The 13788-nt window shown below is 41.9% G+C and overlaps 1 protein-coding gene across 4 annotated transcripts in view; it reads right to left on the bottom strand.

Moving 5' to 3' along the window:
* WDFY2 (WD repeat and FYVE domain containing 2) overlaps window positions 1-13788 on the bottom strand; it is a 207638-nt gene that overhangs the window by 113686 nt on the left and 80164 nt on the right. For all 4 annotated transcript variants that reach the window (XM_014548300.1, XM_014548297.1, XM_005876935.2 and 1 more), the window contains exon 2: window positions 7512-7579. In XM_014548300.1, the coding sequence (XP_014403786.1) occupies window positions 7512-7518 (7 nt within the window). In that variant the 5' untranslated portion in view covers window positions 7519-7579. The remainder of the gene's footprint in view (window positions 1-7511; window positions 7580-13788) is intronic.

Raw genomic sequence — 13788 nt, 5'->3', positions numbered from 1 at the left:
AGCAGGCCTAAGCCAGCAGGTCATTATCTCCCGAGGGGTCCCAGACTACGAGAGGGCACAGGCCAGGCTGGGGGCCCCCCCCCCCCCCCGCCCCCCGAGTGCACAAATTTTTGTGCACTGGGCCTCTAGTATATACTATGTTTTCCCTATACACACATATCTTTTCATAAAGGAAACACTTTATGGGTTCACTTTGACTTACGTGAATTGCCAAACACCGTTACTCTTTTAAAAAGAATTTTTTAAAATACATTTTTTTATTAATTTGAGAGAGAGAGAAAGGGAAAAGAGGTAAGAGAACCATCGATTGGTTGCCTTCTGTTCGCACCCCTACCTGGGACCTAACCCACAACCCAGGTATGTGCCCTGAATGAAAATCTAATCAACAACCTTTCTGTACACAGAATAATGCTCAACTAATTGAGCCACTCCAGTCGGGCTCAGCACCATTACTCTTTTACTTTGGGTTCATTAAGTAAAATAAGGGTTACTTCAATATAAGCACTGGCATCGTGAGACATTCAATCTGATCACCAAGAGGGCTACTAAGTGACTACAGGCCAGGGAGCATAAACAGCAGGGAGAAGCTGGACAAAGGGATGATTCATGACCCAAGTGAGACAGGGAGAGATTTCATCACACCACTCAGGACAGCGCTCAATTTAAAACTCATGATTGTTTTTTTCTGGAATTTTCCATGTGATATTTTCAGACCATGTTTGACCACACTGACTGAAACCATGGAAAGTGAAACCACAGATAAAGGAGGACTACTGTACTCCAATCTTTTTTTTTACAATATATTTTTATTGATTTCAGAGAGGAAAGGAGAGGGAGAGAGAGATAGAAACATCAATGATGAGAGAGAATTATCGACCAGCTGCCTCCTGTATGCCCCACACTGGAGATTGAGCCGGCAACTCCAGGCATGTGCCCTGACCAGGAATCGAACCTGTGACCTCCTAGTTCACAGGTCGCTGCTCAACCACTGAGCCACACTGCTGGGCTTTACTCCAATCTTAAACAATTCCTATCTTTGGGTGAATTTAATATAAACAGCAAAACTATGTTCAAACTTCATCTCTATATTCGTCTTATCTAAGATCATTTACTTAATGCATTCCCTACCTCATTTCATAAAGAATTTGAAATGACTTAAAAAACAAACAAACAGATACAATAAAACCAAACAATAGGAATAAGCAAAAAGTCATGACTAAGGAAACATATAAGAACAGAAAGAAATTAGAATATAGATCTATTGGGAAACAAAATAGGTTTCACATTTCACATTATCACAGCGACTCTCAACCTGTGGGTCGCGACCCCTTTGGGGGTCGAACAACACTTTCACAGGGGTTGCCTAAGACCATCGGAAAACACATATATAATTACGTATTGTTTTTGTGATTAATCACTATGCTTTAATTATGTTCAATTTGTAACAATGAAAATACATCCTGCATATCAGATATTTACATTACGATTCATAACAGTAGCAAAATTACAGTTATGAAGTAGCAACGAAAAGAATTTTATGGTTGGGGGTCACCACAACATGAGGAACTGTATTAAAGGGTCGTGGCATTAGGAAGGTTGAGAACCACTGCTTTAGAACCATGTACCAGGTTCTTAGAACTGTTCCTCCAAACCTTTTCACCTCATGGTAGATACAGAAATTAGATCTGTATGCCACTGGAGTGAAAGGAAGAGAATACTAGGGCCAAGATGACTAGATTACCCCTGCTCTGCTACAGGGATCAGTTCTTAGAGCCAGTGAGCCATTTGGGCCATCCTAATATGTTGTAGTGTACATGCTGGGAAGTTCCACCTTAGAGAAAGCAAAGGGTTTCTCACTCTCTTATTTGAAAAATATTACTGCTTAGTGCTTCTCATCAAAAGGACACTGAACATTATGATAGGCAATTACTTCAAAAATACCAATAACGTACACATCAGTCTGAGATGAGAGCACAATGAATGAAGTCATTTCTGCACAGGGCTAACATAGAGTGGGAAAAATCAAAATACAGATAAATCATCGAATTTCATGATGCCACCATAAATAGACTTTCAACCAGGCTTTGGATAAAAACTGGGAAGTAAACAGTTAAAAATTATGTTTTTCAGTGAGAACTAGAGTTCCTATACTTTAAAAGTTAACAGAGACACATCAAACAGTATGGTGGTTACAAGAGGGAAAGGGGTGGTGGGTGGTAGAGGGTAAAGGGGACCAAATATATGGTGATGGATGATAAATTGACTATGGGTGGTGGGTACAAAATGCAAAATACAGAGCATGTATTATAGTAATGTACACTTGAAACCTTTATGACCCTATTAACCAATGTTATCCCAATAAATTTAATTTAAAAAAAGAGATGGAGAGATAGCCCAGTTGGATGGCCCAGTGGTTGAGCATCAACCTATGAACCAGGATGTCACAGTTTGATTCCTGGTCAGGGCACATGCCCTGGCTGCGGCTGGATCCCCAGCCCAGTAGGGGGCCTGTAGGAGGCAGCCAATCAATGATTCTCTCTCATCATTGATTTTTCTATATCTCTCTCCTTCTTCTTTCCTCTCTGAAATCAATAAAAGTATTTTTTTTTAAAAAAGAGAGAGAGAGAGACAAAATAAGTTAACTAGGTAAGTGGTAAAGTGACCAGACTTGTGTGAAAACTGAGAGGCCCAACCACTACTTCAGACTGGACAAACCATCCCCTCAGGCCATGGAAAAAAGCTGGAAATATGACAAAAGAGGTCATTTGATGGCTGTTAGGTGTGCCTTTTATCTGTAACTAATCTTTGAAAAACTGTCTTCTGTTTTGCTTTGGGAGCAGAGTTATAAACACTTAGGAGCCAAAGTAAATTCCACCTGCCTGTCCTGGTAGCAACAGAACCCACAGAGGTTTACCTATTATCCAACACACCCTAGTCCTGAGGCTTTGCCCCTCTTAACTTCCTATTCACTACATCACTGGCAGACAAGTTGTTTTACCTATTCTCTGTGCCCAAGGGGAAAAGTTGGCAACAAAGGCCCAGACATGATACCCAATACTTTAATAGTGTAAGAAAAATCTCAAACACCTGCCACCCTGGCTCCTGCTTGAGATCTCCTTCATTCATTCGTCTGACCTAGTTGGTAAAGTAAATCTAAAATATCCCAACCATGAAAATAGAAATGCCTGTGCTTTTCATGTGTATGTGTGTTTTTTCCTTTGTAGTGTGATGCAATGTGGTGATTGAAATGCTATTTATTAGATGCCTGAAACAAATAATCACACAAATGGACACAACTGAAACTTCAACTCTGTACCGTTATGAAGGCCCCTTTCTGGTTTCCAAACCCAGGCAGGTCCCAGTTGAGTAGATTGTAACTTGATCTTGTCATAGGAAATAAGTAGGTACTATGTGAGATATGCCAAGAGGATATTAAACACCGACTGGTTGCCTTCTGCACGCTCTCCACCTGGGATTGAGCCCACAACCAGGGCATGTGCCCTGACCCGGAATCGAACTGTCGACTTCTTGGTGCACGAGTCACTCAACTACACCGGCTAGGCAAGAGGGTATTATTTTTTAAAATTTATCTTTATTGATGATATTACTTTTTGAAAGAATATTCGATAAGGAAATGCTCTTACTTCTCACCCATCCATGAAAATCAGCTTTTAGGAAACTACAAAACAAGTAATCAGTTACCCAAATTCTCTAAAGACAGCAGGGGTTTAAAATGGAATTTTTGTGACCATGTTTTCATTATGCCTACTTCCCATGTATTAACACTCACCATGAATCATAGGTGGTACTTATTTTAGGTCTGCCTTCCCCACCATGAAGACAGGAATCATCTGCCATATTTAACCACCATATTCATGGTGTTTAGTACAGAAGAAACATTTTAAATCTGCTGAATGGACTACCCACAGAAATTAAGAGAAATAGGATAAATATTTCTTTCTGCTGTTCTTTCCTTGCCCTCACTTTTCCCAGCCTATTTTCAGCTTAACACCACAGTGACAGCAACAGGGACATAGCTCAGTCCTTTCTCTCTAAGAATCACAGAGATCCAAGAGAAATTGAACAGCAGGGAGGAGGTACACTAATTCCAATCAGGGCTAGGCTGTCACATTCCTGCAGTTACAAGAAACAGAAACACACTGGAGAGAACTTAAGCACAAATGGGCATATCCAATAAGAGAGGGAGTATCTCTTGAACTCAAAGGAAGAAGCCAAGCCAGGTTTCTGGGGGTTAGGAGGATGATGAGGAAAACCTTCAGCATCACTGGCTCAGGATTATCTCCCCGTGAACCAAGTAGTCCTTCCTTCCTTCCTTGTTCACACTTTCTTTTAAGCAAATCAGCTTTCATTGCTTCTTCAAGTACACAAATGCCTCACAGCTCTAGGGTATACATGTTCCCAGCTCAAGGGACCAGCCTACACTGAGACTAGCATTTCCTACTTGAAATTCTAAATTCCTGGGAAAATCAGATTGACTCAGGGGCAAACAGCCTTAACCAGGCAAGTCTGGTTTCTCCTGGCTCCCTCCTACAGAGGACATGGAAGTTCCGCAGAAAAGACAGGGTATGAGGACACTCCCAAAGCAGTAGCTGTGTTTGTTATCATGATGAGTTTACTTATCTTTCTTTTGTCTTCCACTCCCACAAGTTCACTCAGCCTTATCACACTGCCTTTTAGGCTCACTCACTGCCATCAAACTTAGCCTTCAGTAGTCATTCTTTCTCATCTAATGCCTTCTGTTTCCTTCCTTCCATTAAACTTCAAATTCTCAGTGCTACATAACATTAGTATCCTACCCAGAACATGACAAATACTATGTTGAAAAGGTGTTTTAATGGACAAATAAGCCATTATTATATGTACAAGATATTTTGTTTTATTTCGAATTTGGATACCACTATAAACACAAAATGTGGTCATGTCCACCAAGTGGTGTCAATATTATAGCCTCCAGATATACTGTACCTTTTCACTTACTTTATAACTAATACCACATACCTGTCAAAAAGAAAGGATTGCAAAACAACTTGTTGGAAATTAAAAACTATTTCAGGTTTTCTAATTAACCAAAAATGTAGCATATATCCTTATGCAATAAAATTCTGTCTCTCTCAAGTTAAACAAAACTTAAATTCTTGCTCAGACATCAGTGACTATGTTATCTAAATGCATATGATTCCTAGGGACATAAAAGCAAATTTCTGACCAATTATGAAGAACACAGCCTTTTGTTATTTTATCTCTCCATGGTAGCGGAACCATCCAACAATAAAAGATTACAGACATCATCTTGACCATATGTATGCGTTGTTCATCTGCAAATCCTGGCACCTAGCTTGATGGTCTATAGTAGGTGCACAGTAAATGTTTGACTAGGATGTATACTTTTACCTAGGTATTTACAAATCAACACCACATATGCCTGAAGCTTTACATGCATTCATATAAATGTATAAATTGCCACAAGACAATCTTCTCAAACTGTAAGATGCTAGAGATCTTTTTAGAACACAAATTCTGATTCAGAAGATCAGGACTGAAACTCAATATTTGCATTTCTAGTAAGTTCTCAGGTGATCCTGATGCTGCTGGTCTACGGGATCCATTTTAATGTCCAAGTAATCCCTTTTTACTCCTTATACTAGAACACCATAGGTAAAGTATGCAAATAATTAGAGGGTCCTTCTTGTCAAAGACCGTGCTCAGTCATTATGAAAATTACGATAATGTTCTCAGGGAAACGCATCTTTATTAACAGATTCAAGTCTTCAATAGTATTTATTTATTGAGCACCTATGCCAGGTGCAGAAGCTACAGCAGCCTTTTAGTCATTCTGGCAGACAACTTAATAAATGATGAAAATGCAACTCAAGGTTTCTTCTGTATTCTCAGTGATATTCAAATAAAGAGAGCATCAGAGAATGACACTTAAATGTGTATATGGGAAGGGGTTCTGTAAGTTATTGCTTAGGATCCTGTGTCATCATGAAGTTCCTATTAATGTTTATCTCAAGTACATTTCTTGCTTGCTATCCCAAGCCCTCACTATTCTGCCCAGATCTGCCTCTCCTCTGCCTTTGCAGTCAAGGAAGTGACCAGTCTCTGGGATCAACTTCAATTTTTTGGATTATAGACCTTCCCCAACTCTTTCAGTGAGATGTTGTAACAAGTCTGATAAAAAAGCAAGACCACTGATCAGACTGGTTCATACCATTTAAAAATCAAGAAAAAAATCAATCAGAGAATTCATTTCCCTTTCCATATACCTAAGTCCCCATTATCGCCTTTGCATATAATGGTGTCTGCTGGAGGTACAATAGGTAAGGGACAAATGTAAGTACTCAGAATTATAAGAAGTTTCTTCTTCACTAATATAGGGTTCAGCTCCGTGGTTATAACACAAAATTCTAGAGACACATAAAACCTCAAAGATAATTTCAAAAGTCACAGAAGGCCATTACATTCTTAATAATTCATTTGTTCATAATCAGGCAAATTGTTATTTATGTTATTACAGCATTCTTTTGCCAGAGGCACAAACATAATCACATCTACAATTTAGCATGAATTTATTTTAGTTATTTTTTTTATGGCATATAGTTCTCAAACTGGGATACTTGTATCACGAAAAAAAGGTGCAAACTGTAGCAAGCCAGAGGGTATATGAGCCCAAACAGCAAATCTGAGGGATTTTTCTAGGATGTCAATTTTAATTAATATTTGAAAGAAGGGGAATAAGGGAAATGTTTACTAATATAACTGATGAAAAATGTAAATAATGGTTTTACACTAAAGCAAACATAGACTATGATGCCCAAACTTCATTAATTTTAATGATAAAATACTAACTGAAAAGAAAGTTCCTATTTTGGAGAGCTAGGTCTTCTCTCCCTACAAGGGAATGTTGGCAGTGTAAGAATCTAAGAATCAGTCATATCTTTTTTTTAAAGTATATTTGAAAGATTTGCTATTTATCAGTGTAAGGACATATTTCTCATGTAAGATCTTGGGGAAATGAGGTTGACTTCCATTTAGATTGTTTCAATCTGAAGCAAATTCTTTTAAGAACTGAATGTTCAATGTTGAATGTCCTGAATTTTAATAAATAACATAACAACAATGCAAGGACAAATTTATTTCACAAATATAATCACTGGACAAAATTTTGAATTGTCTAAGGAAGTACTTTACGAAAAAGTTAAACAAAATGTCAGAGAACAGAGTGAGACTGCTGTAATCAGTCTATATGCTGTAGTCCTTCCACTAATCTCATTCAGAAACTATGCATATATAATCAATTTCAGAACAAATTTCTTATTTTACATACTGAGAGCTTTAGAAAATCTAAAGTGATTTACTATAGTACTTTCCATTGATAATCCCAACCTCAGGCATCACTACTCAAGAAGAAAATACAGAGAAGATAATCTCAGAAAGAAGGGGAATTGAGGTCAATGTTTAGTTTTTTAGACAGAAATCCAGATACTTACAAGGCATCACATGATATATGCTTGGCCAATATTGTCCACTATCCCTCTTTAACCATACACGAACTGTCCTGCAACAAAAGAAAATGTGTTTTAAAATAAGTATTTTTAGTCATAGGAAAATTTTGATAGAAACCAAACCTGTTCATTATACACACATAGATATATTTTATATGAAACATATCTTAACTATACATAATATATACCTTAACTATATAAAATATATATATACACATATATGCATATACACCACATATGCCTCTCTAAAGATCCTACATTTAAGGCTTGTATACATCAAGAATTATATATGACTCTTGAACTATCCCCATATATGTCTATATGAGCACATGTAATGGTGATAATGAAAATTATTATTATTTTTGTTGTTGTTTTGCCTCTCCGTGTTTATGATTTTTCCCCCTAGTCTGCTGGAAACATTCATGTGCCTGGGAGCTACTAGGTTTTACTACTGAAAGAAATGCAAGGAGATAAAATGAAGCAATATGCAGTATCTGACACACAGAGAAGGATTACATAGTAAATCCATAGTCTTACCGGCCAGGCCAGGCCAGGCCACTGTCTTGAGAGACAGTTCTTCCAAGCATGGTCTGGCAATCGTAAGCTCTGAGAATCACATTTCCTGAGTTAAAGGGCCAGTTATTGGGCCCACCATGAAACAATGAAATCCCGTAGCAAAGACTATGAGTGACATTCCAGGCCAGCTGGCCAGATAGAGAGCTCAGAGAGGAGGAGCAAAAGAAAGAAAGAAGTAGTCAAGAGTGGGCCATTGGGCTCTGACCAGTGGCCCCACCATGAGTTACATGAGCCATGACATCATATACATAAGTTGGCAAGGCAAACACACTAAGAGGTAAAGGGACAGTGCTCCATAGACCACAGAAAGTAGCAGACATCAAAGAAAATGAGCAGTTCCCCACTGCTAGTAGATTATATATGTCACACCTCCACTCCATACTCTTAAATCATCCAGGATAAAAATAAAACAAAGAAAGAACATATTTTCCTCAGAGAGTTGAACACTACCTAAACAAACTACTTAAGTCTTCATACTACATAGACTAAGTTTTAAATACTTTGGATTTTTTCCCAATTAATCAGTAGGTCCCATAAGAAATATTAGGAAAAAGACTAGATTGACTACAGACAAAATAAATGTCATTATCTCTGCATGAACACAAGATATAGTGTAGTGATATATGGTAACAATACAGATACTTACAAAATCCCATCCTTCTGGTCAATTATCCTAATTTGTGAGAAGGACTGGCATAATGGTAAAAAATTTATAAGAAGTTATTTGATACATATACTATTTATACACATATCAGTCCTCATTTAAATTACTTTTATAATATATGCCATTACATTTTAATATGGAGATTCCCTCAACAAGAATGAACGCAGGAGTAACATCATAAATATGGCACAGTGGGAAGCTCCAGGAATCAGACCCTACACCAAATCAACTGTTGAGCTGGCAAGAACTGTCAGAATCATTATTTTAAAACTCTAAAGTCTAGCCCGGCTGGCATAACTCAGTAGTTAAGCTTCGACCTATGAACCAGGAGGTCATGGTTCGATTCCTGGTCAGGGCACATGTCTGGGTTGCAGGTTCGATCCCAGTGTGGGGCATAAAGGAGCCAGCCAATTGTGATTCTCTCTAATCATTGATGTTTCTGTCTCTCTCCCCCCTCTCCCTTTCTCTCTAAAATAAAAAAAAATATATTTAAGAACAAAAAGTCTAGTTACATACTAGCAGGACACAAGGGAATGCTTGATGAAGTAAAAAGCTGGTATGTCAGTGACTTTCATGTTTTGCTAGCAGCTACCATCATGCATGCACTATTCCTGTAGCAGGCAGTTGTGGGGACAGTGGCCCATGTTCAGAGTGGTTTGCTGATACCAAGGTGGGAACCCTGCCCTCACAAAATTTGGGGATGTGTGTTGTGATTTGCTGGCAGTTCACTGAAAGACTAGAGAAGAGACTGGCCATTGTTTGAATCCAGAAGGGCTGAAGGGCCCCAGGCAATGTCTGTCAAAAGAATTTAAATCAGTGGTTCTCAACCTTCCTAATGCCCCGACCCTTTAATACAGTTCTTCATGTTGTGGTGACCCCCAATTTCATTGTTACAAATTGAACATAATTAAAGCATAGTGATTAATCACAAAAACAATATGTAATTATATATGTGTTTTCCGATGGTCTTAGGCGACCCCTGTGAAAGGGTCGTTCGACCCTTTTTAAATTTTAAATGGAGAGAAACCCTTTCTTTCCTTTATGAAATCCAGGTATTAAAAGAAATCAGCCTTAGCCAGTTTGGTTCAGTGGATAGAGCATCAGCCTGTGGACCAAAGGGTCCCGGGTTGGATTCCGGTCAAGGGCACCTACCGTGGTTGCAGGCTCCTCCCTGGCCTAGGCCCTGGTTGGGGCTCGTGCAGGAGGCAACCAATCAATGTGTTTCTCTCACATAGATATTTCTCTCTGTCTTTCCCTCTCTCTTCCATGCTCCCTAAAAATCAATGGAAAAATATCCTCAGGTGAGGATTAACAACAACAGCATATCCTATATAATAAAAGCCTAATATGCTAAGTGTCCAGGCGACCGGTTGTCCATTCAACCAATCAAAGCGTAACATGCTAATGATATGCTAAGGCCTCTCAACCACTGGCTATGATATGCACTGACCACCAGGAGACAGAAAGTGGACCGCTCGTCCAGTCGATATGACATGCATTGACCACCAGGGGGCAGATGCTCTGACCGGTAGGTTAGCTTGCTGCTGGGGTCCAGCCAATTGTGACTGAGCGAGATGGGCTAGACACGCCCTGGAGCCCTCCCAGGGTCCCTCCCCTATTGGCCAATCTCCCACGTCTCTCCCTGACCCCAATCATGCACCGGAGGGGTCTCTCGGCCTGGCCTCCATCCTCTCTCACTCCAGGACCCCTCGGGGGATGTCAGAGAGCCGGTTTCAGCTTGATCCCACAGGGGGAGCACTGCTTAGCCAGAAGCCGGGCTCACGGCTGGCAAGCGCAGCGGCAGTGGCAGGAGCCTCTCCCGCCCCCAAGGCAGCGCTAGGGGGAGCGGGCCTAAGCCATCAGTCGGACATCCCCAGAGGATTCCCGGACTGGAAGAGGGCACAGGCCAGGCTGAGGAACGCCCCCCCCCCCGAATGCAGGAATTTCATGCACCGGGCCTCTAGTATATATATAAAAGAAAAGAAAAGAAAAGGAAAAAAAGAAAGAAAAAAATCATTGGTGGAGGATTTCAAGATGGTGGTGGACTAGGTCGAAGCTACACTCACCTCCTCCAGGATGAAACTGGAATTACAACTAAATTAAAGAACAGTCATCCTGAATAACTAACTGAAAACTAGCTGAAGAGGAGGCTTACAACCAAGGATTTACTGAAGAAGACACATCGAGACTGGTAGGAAAAGCAGAAATGAGAAATGGCTGGCTCTGCTCCCACAGGCAGCAGCTGAGGTCCCAGACAGATATCTCAGCTGTGGGAGGTTTCCCTGAGAAGAGTGGGGCCTAAATCAGAAACTGGGCTTCCCAGCTCAGAGCACCGGAGCCAGGAAGAGTCACCCATATAATATCTGGCTGTGAAAAGCAGTGGTATTTCTGTCTTCCAGGGAGCATTAAAGTCAGCTGCAGACACAGGCACTCTCTTAAAGGGCCAACACACATAATTTTGTGCACAGTCACTCACCTTGGACTCTGGTGGAGAGAGGGTGAAATGGACTAGAAGGCCTGAGGAGAGTGTGGGGTTTGTGGCTCTGGAGAGGGAGCGGGAGGGACAGACCCCAGAAATCCCTGTGCTGAGTCATTTTTCCATACCACAGATGCCATCTTTCTGGGCTGGAGGACTCCCCTCCATGTGGCATCAGCTAGGGAAAAGCAACTAGACTCACACTCTAGACTCCCTCTCACCCCACCCTGTAGAGCTTAGGCCCTGCTGAGGAGTCAGCTGCCTTGGCCAGGTTGTAGAGGTCTGGGCAGATGCAGGGGGTGTCAGTGACAGAGTTGTCTGGCTTTGGAGAAGGGGCCATTACCTCCTTTCCCATAAAGCTGACTGGAGCTTTCCCCTCACAGGATATCCAATAGAACCACCCTCCTTGGCTTCCAGGAGACTCCAGCTCTGAGGTCTGGAGGCTCCACCCACCCAAATTTTAGTTGGTTTCACCCAGCCAAGGTGGGACAAAGTCCAGGAAAGACTGAGTCATGTGAGGCTGAGACGGTCCCAGTGAGGTAGAGACGGTCCCAGTGAGGCTGAGACGGCCCCTGTGAGGCTGAGACGGTTCCTGTGAGGCTGAGACGGTCCCTGTGAGACTGAGATGGTCCCTATGAGGCTGAGACGGCCCCTGCGAGGCTGTGACGGTCCCTGCGAGGCTGCAACGGCCCCTGGGAAGCCGGTGAAACCGCGCAAGCCGCCCAGACAGCTTCGTCAACGGCCCGCCAACCAGCACACAGCCCCAAGCACAACTATCACCCAAAGGGCGAGAGGGGCGAGAGCAGCTGTAGTGTTGCTTTCTCCTCACTTTTGGTAACGAAATCCTCATTTTAAACATAAGAGGACACATTATTTTAAAAAGCCGTTACGTGTCTCCATACCCTTTCTGAGTAGAGCGTGAACAAGTCGTGAGAGACCTTTCCGAACACAGGGACACGTCACGGATGGAAATAGCTACATTTTCAATGTGTATGACCTTTGACCTGGCAACAAAAAGTGTACACCTATGGATGAGGACAGTGGGGGGGTAAGGGCAGAGGGTGGGGTGGAACTGGGTGAAGAGGAGCTATGGGGGGGAAAAAGGGGAACAACTGTAATAATCTGAACAATAAAGATTTATTTAAAAAAAAAAACTGAGTCATAAGGCTCTGGGGCCAGGACCACATGCACCACCTCTCCAGAAGCCTGACTAGCACCTCTCCCTCATAGGAGACCCACTAGCACCGTCCTCCCCATTCAGCCAGAGGCTCTTTTCATTGACTGAGCCTAACAAGCAGCTGGCAGATGGAGGCAGGTGGATGTGGATATCTGGGTGCCTTGGGACTTTTGCTGATTTGCCCCTGGACCCAGTATTAGGGAAAAAAAGCATTTGTGTGTACTTGGTCCTTTGAAAATGCACGCAAGGCAAGCAAAGGCAGCCACAAACTATGGACCACTTTGTAGTTCCAAACAGGTTTCTGAGGGCCAAGCTCAGACAGCATCTGACATTGGCCTGCACCAGAGTCCTTCCTAAGACACCCAGAAAGAACACACGCAGTAACCAATTTCAGACAGCATCAGAGCAGCATCCAATAACTTCACAAACAGCATATCCAAAAGGAGATCTCACCAGACACCAAACTCTGTTGTAGTGAATTCTGCTTCATGATGTCAAGACCTGCAGAGCAGCTTGCATGCCTTGGTTGGGGTTGAGCCTCACACAAAGCCAGCCTAGGGGTCAACCCCATGCAGGAACTGGCAAATAGCAATCAACACTCAATTACAATAGGAGGGGCCATATAAGCCACACGAGAGACATTCCTAGAGCACTCAACTCAGGTGATCAATGGGACTGCACCATTACGTACCACAGGACACCTATGATATACGGCAACCCATGACACACTGGGAGTCATAGCAGATCTAATTACTACATAGAAACAAACACAAAGAGGCAGCCAAAACACAGAGACAAAGAAACACTCGCCAAATGAAAAGAACAGAACTCTCCAGAAAAATAGCTAAATGAAAAGGAGGCAAGCAATTAATCAGATACAGTGTTCAAACTAACGGTTATAAGGATGCTCAAGGACTTAGTGAGAACCACAAGAGCATGGAAAAGGGCGTAGAAAACATTTTTTTAAAAAGAACCAGAAAAAAATGAAGAATAAAATATCTGATATCAAGAATACACTAGGCTGCATGAAGCAGAGGATTGAATCAGTGATTTGGAATACAAGGTAGAAAAAAACACCCAATTGGAAAAGCAAAATAAAAAAGAATCCTATATAATAAAGAGGTAATATGTAAATTAACCCTCACGCCCTCACAATATGGCCGCCTATGAACAGGCCGGCAGGTGGGTTAGTGAGGGACGACCAAACGACTGAACAACAGACTATGTGGGGCGACCAGGCCAGCAGGGGGGGGGCAGTAACAGGCGACCAGGCCAGCGGGGGAGGGGCAGTTAGGGGCAACCAGGCAGGCAGGCAGGTGAGCGATTAGGAGCCAGCAGTCCAGGATTGTGAGAGGGATGTCCAACTGCT

Source organism: Myotis brandtii, unplaced genomic scaffold, assembly GCF_000412655.1.
Source record: "Myotis brandtii unplaced genomic scaffold, ASM41265v1 scaffold500, whole genome shotgun sequence".
Lineage (NCBI taxonomy): Eukaryota > Metazoa > Chordata > Mammalia > Chiroptera > Vespertilionidae > Myotis > Myotis brandtii.
This window is presented reverse-complemented; position numbering and strand designations above follow the sequence as displayed.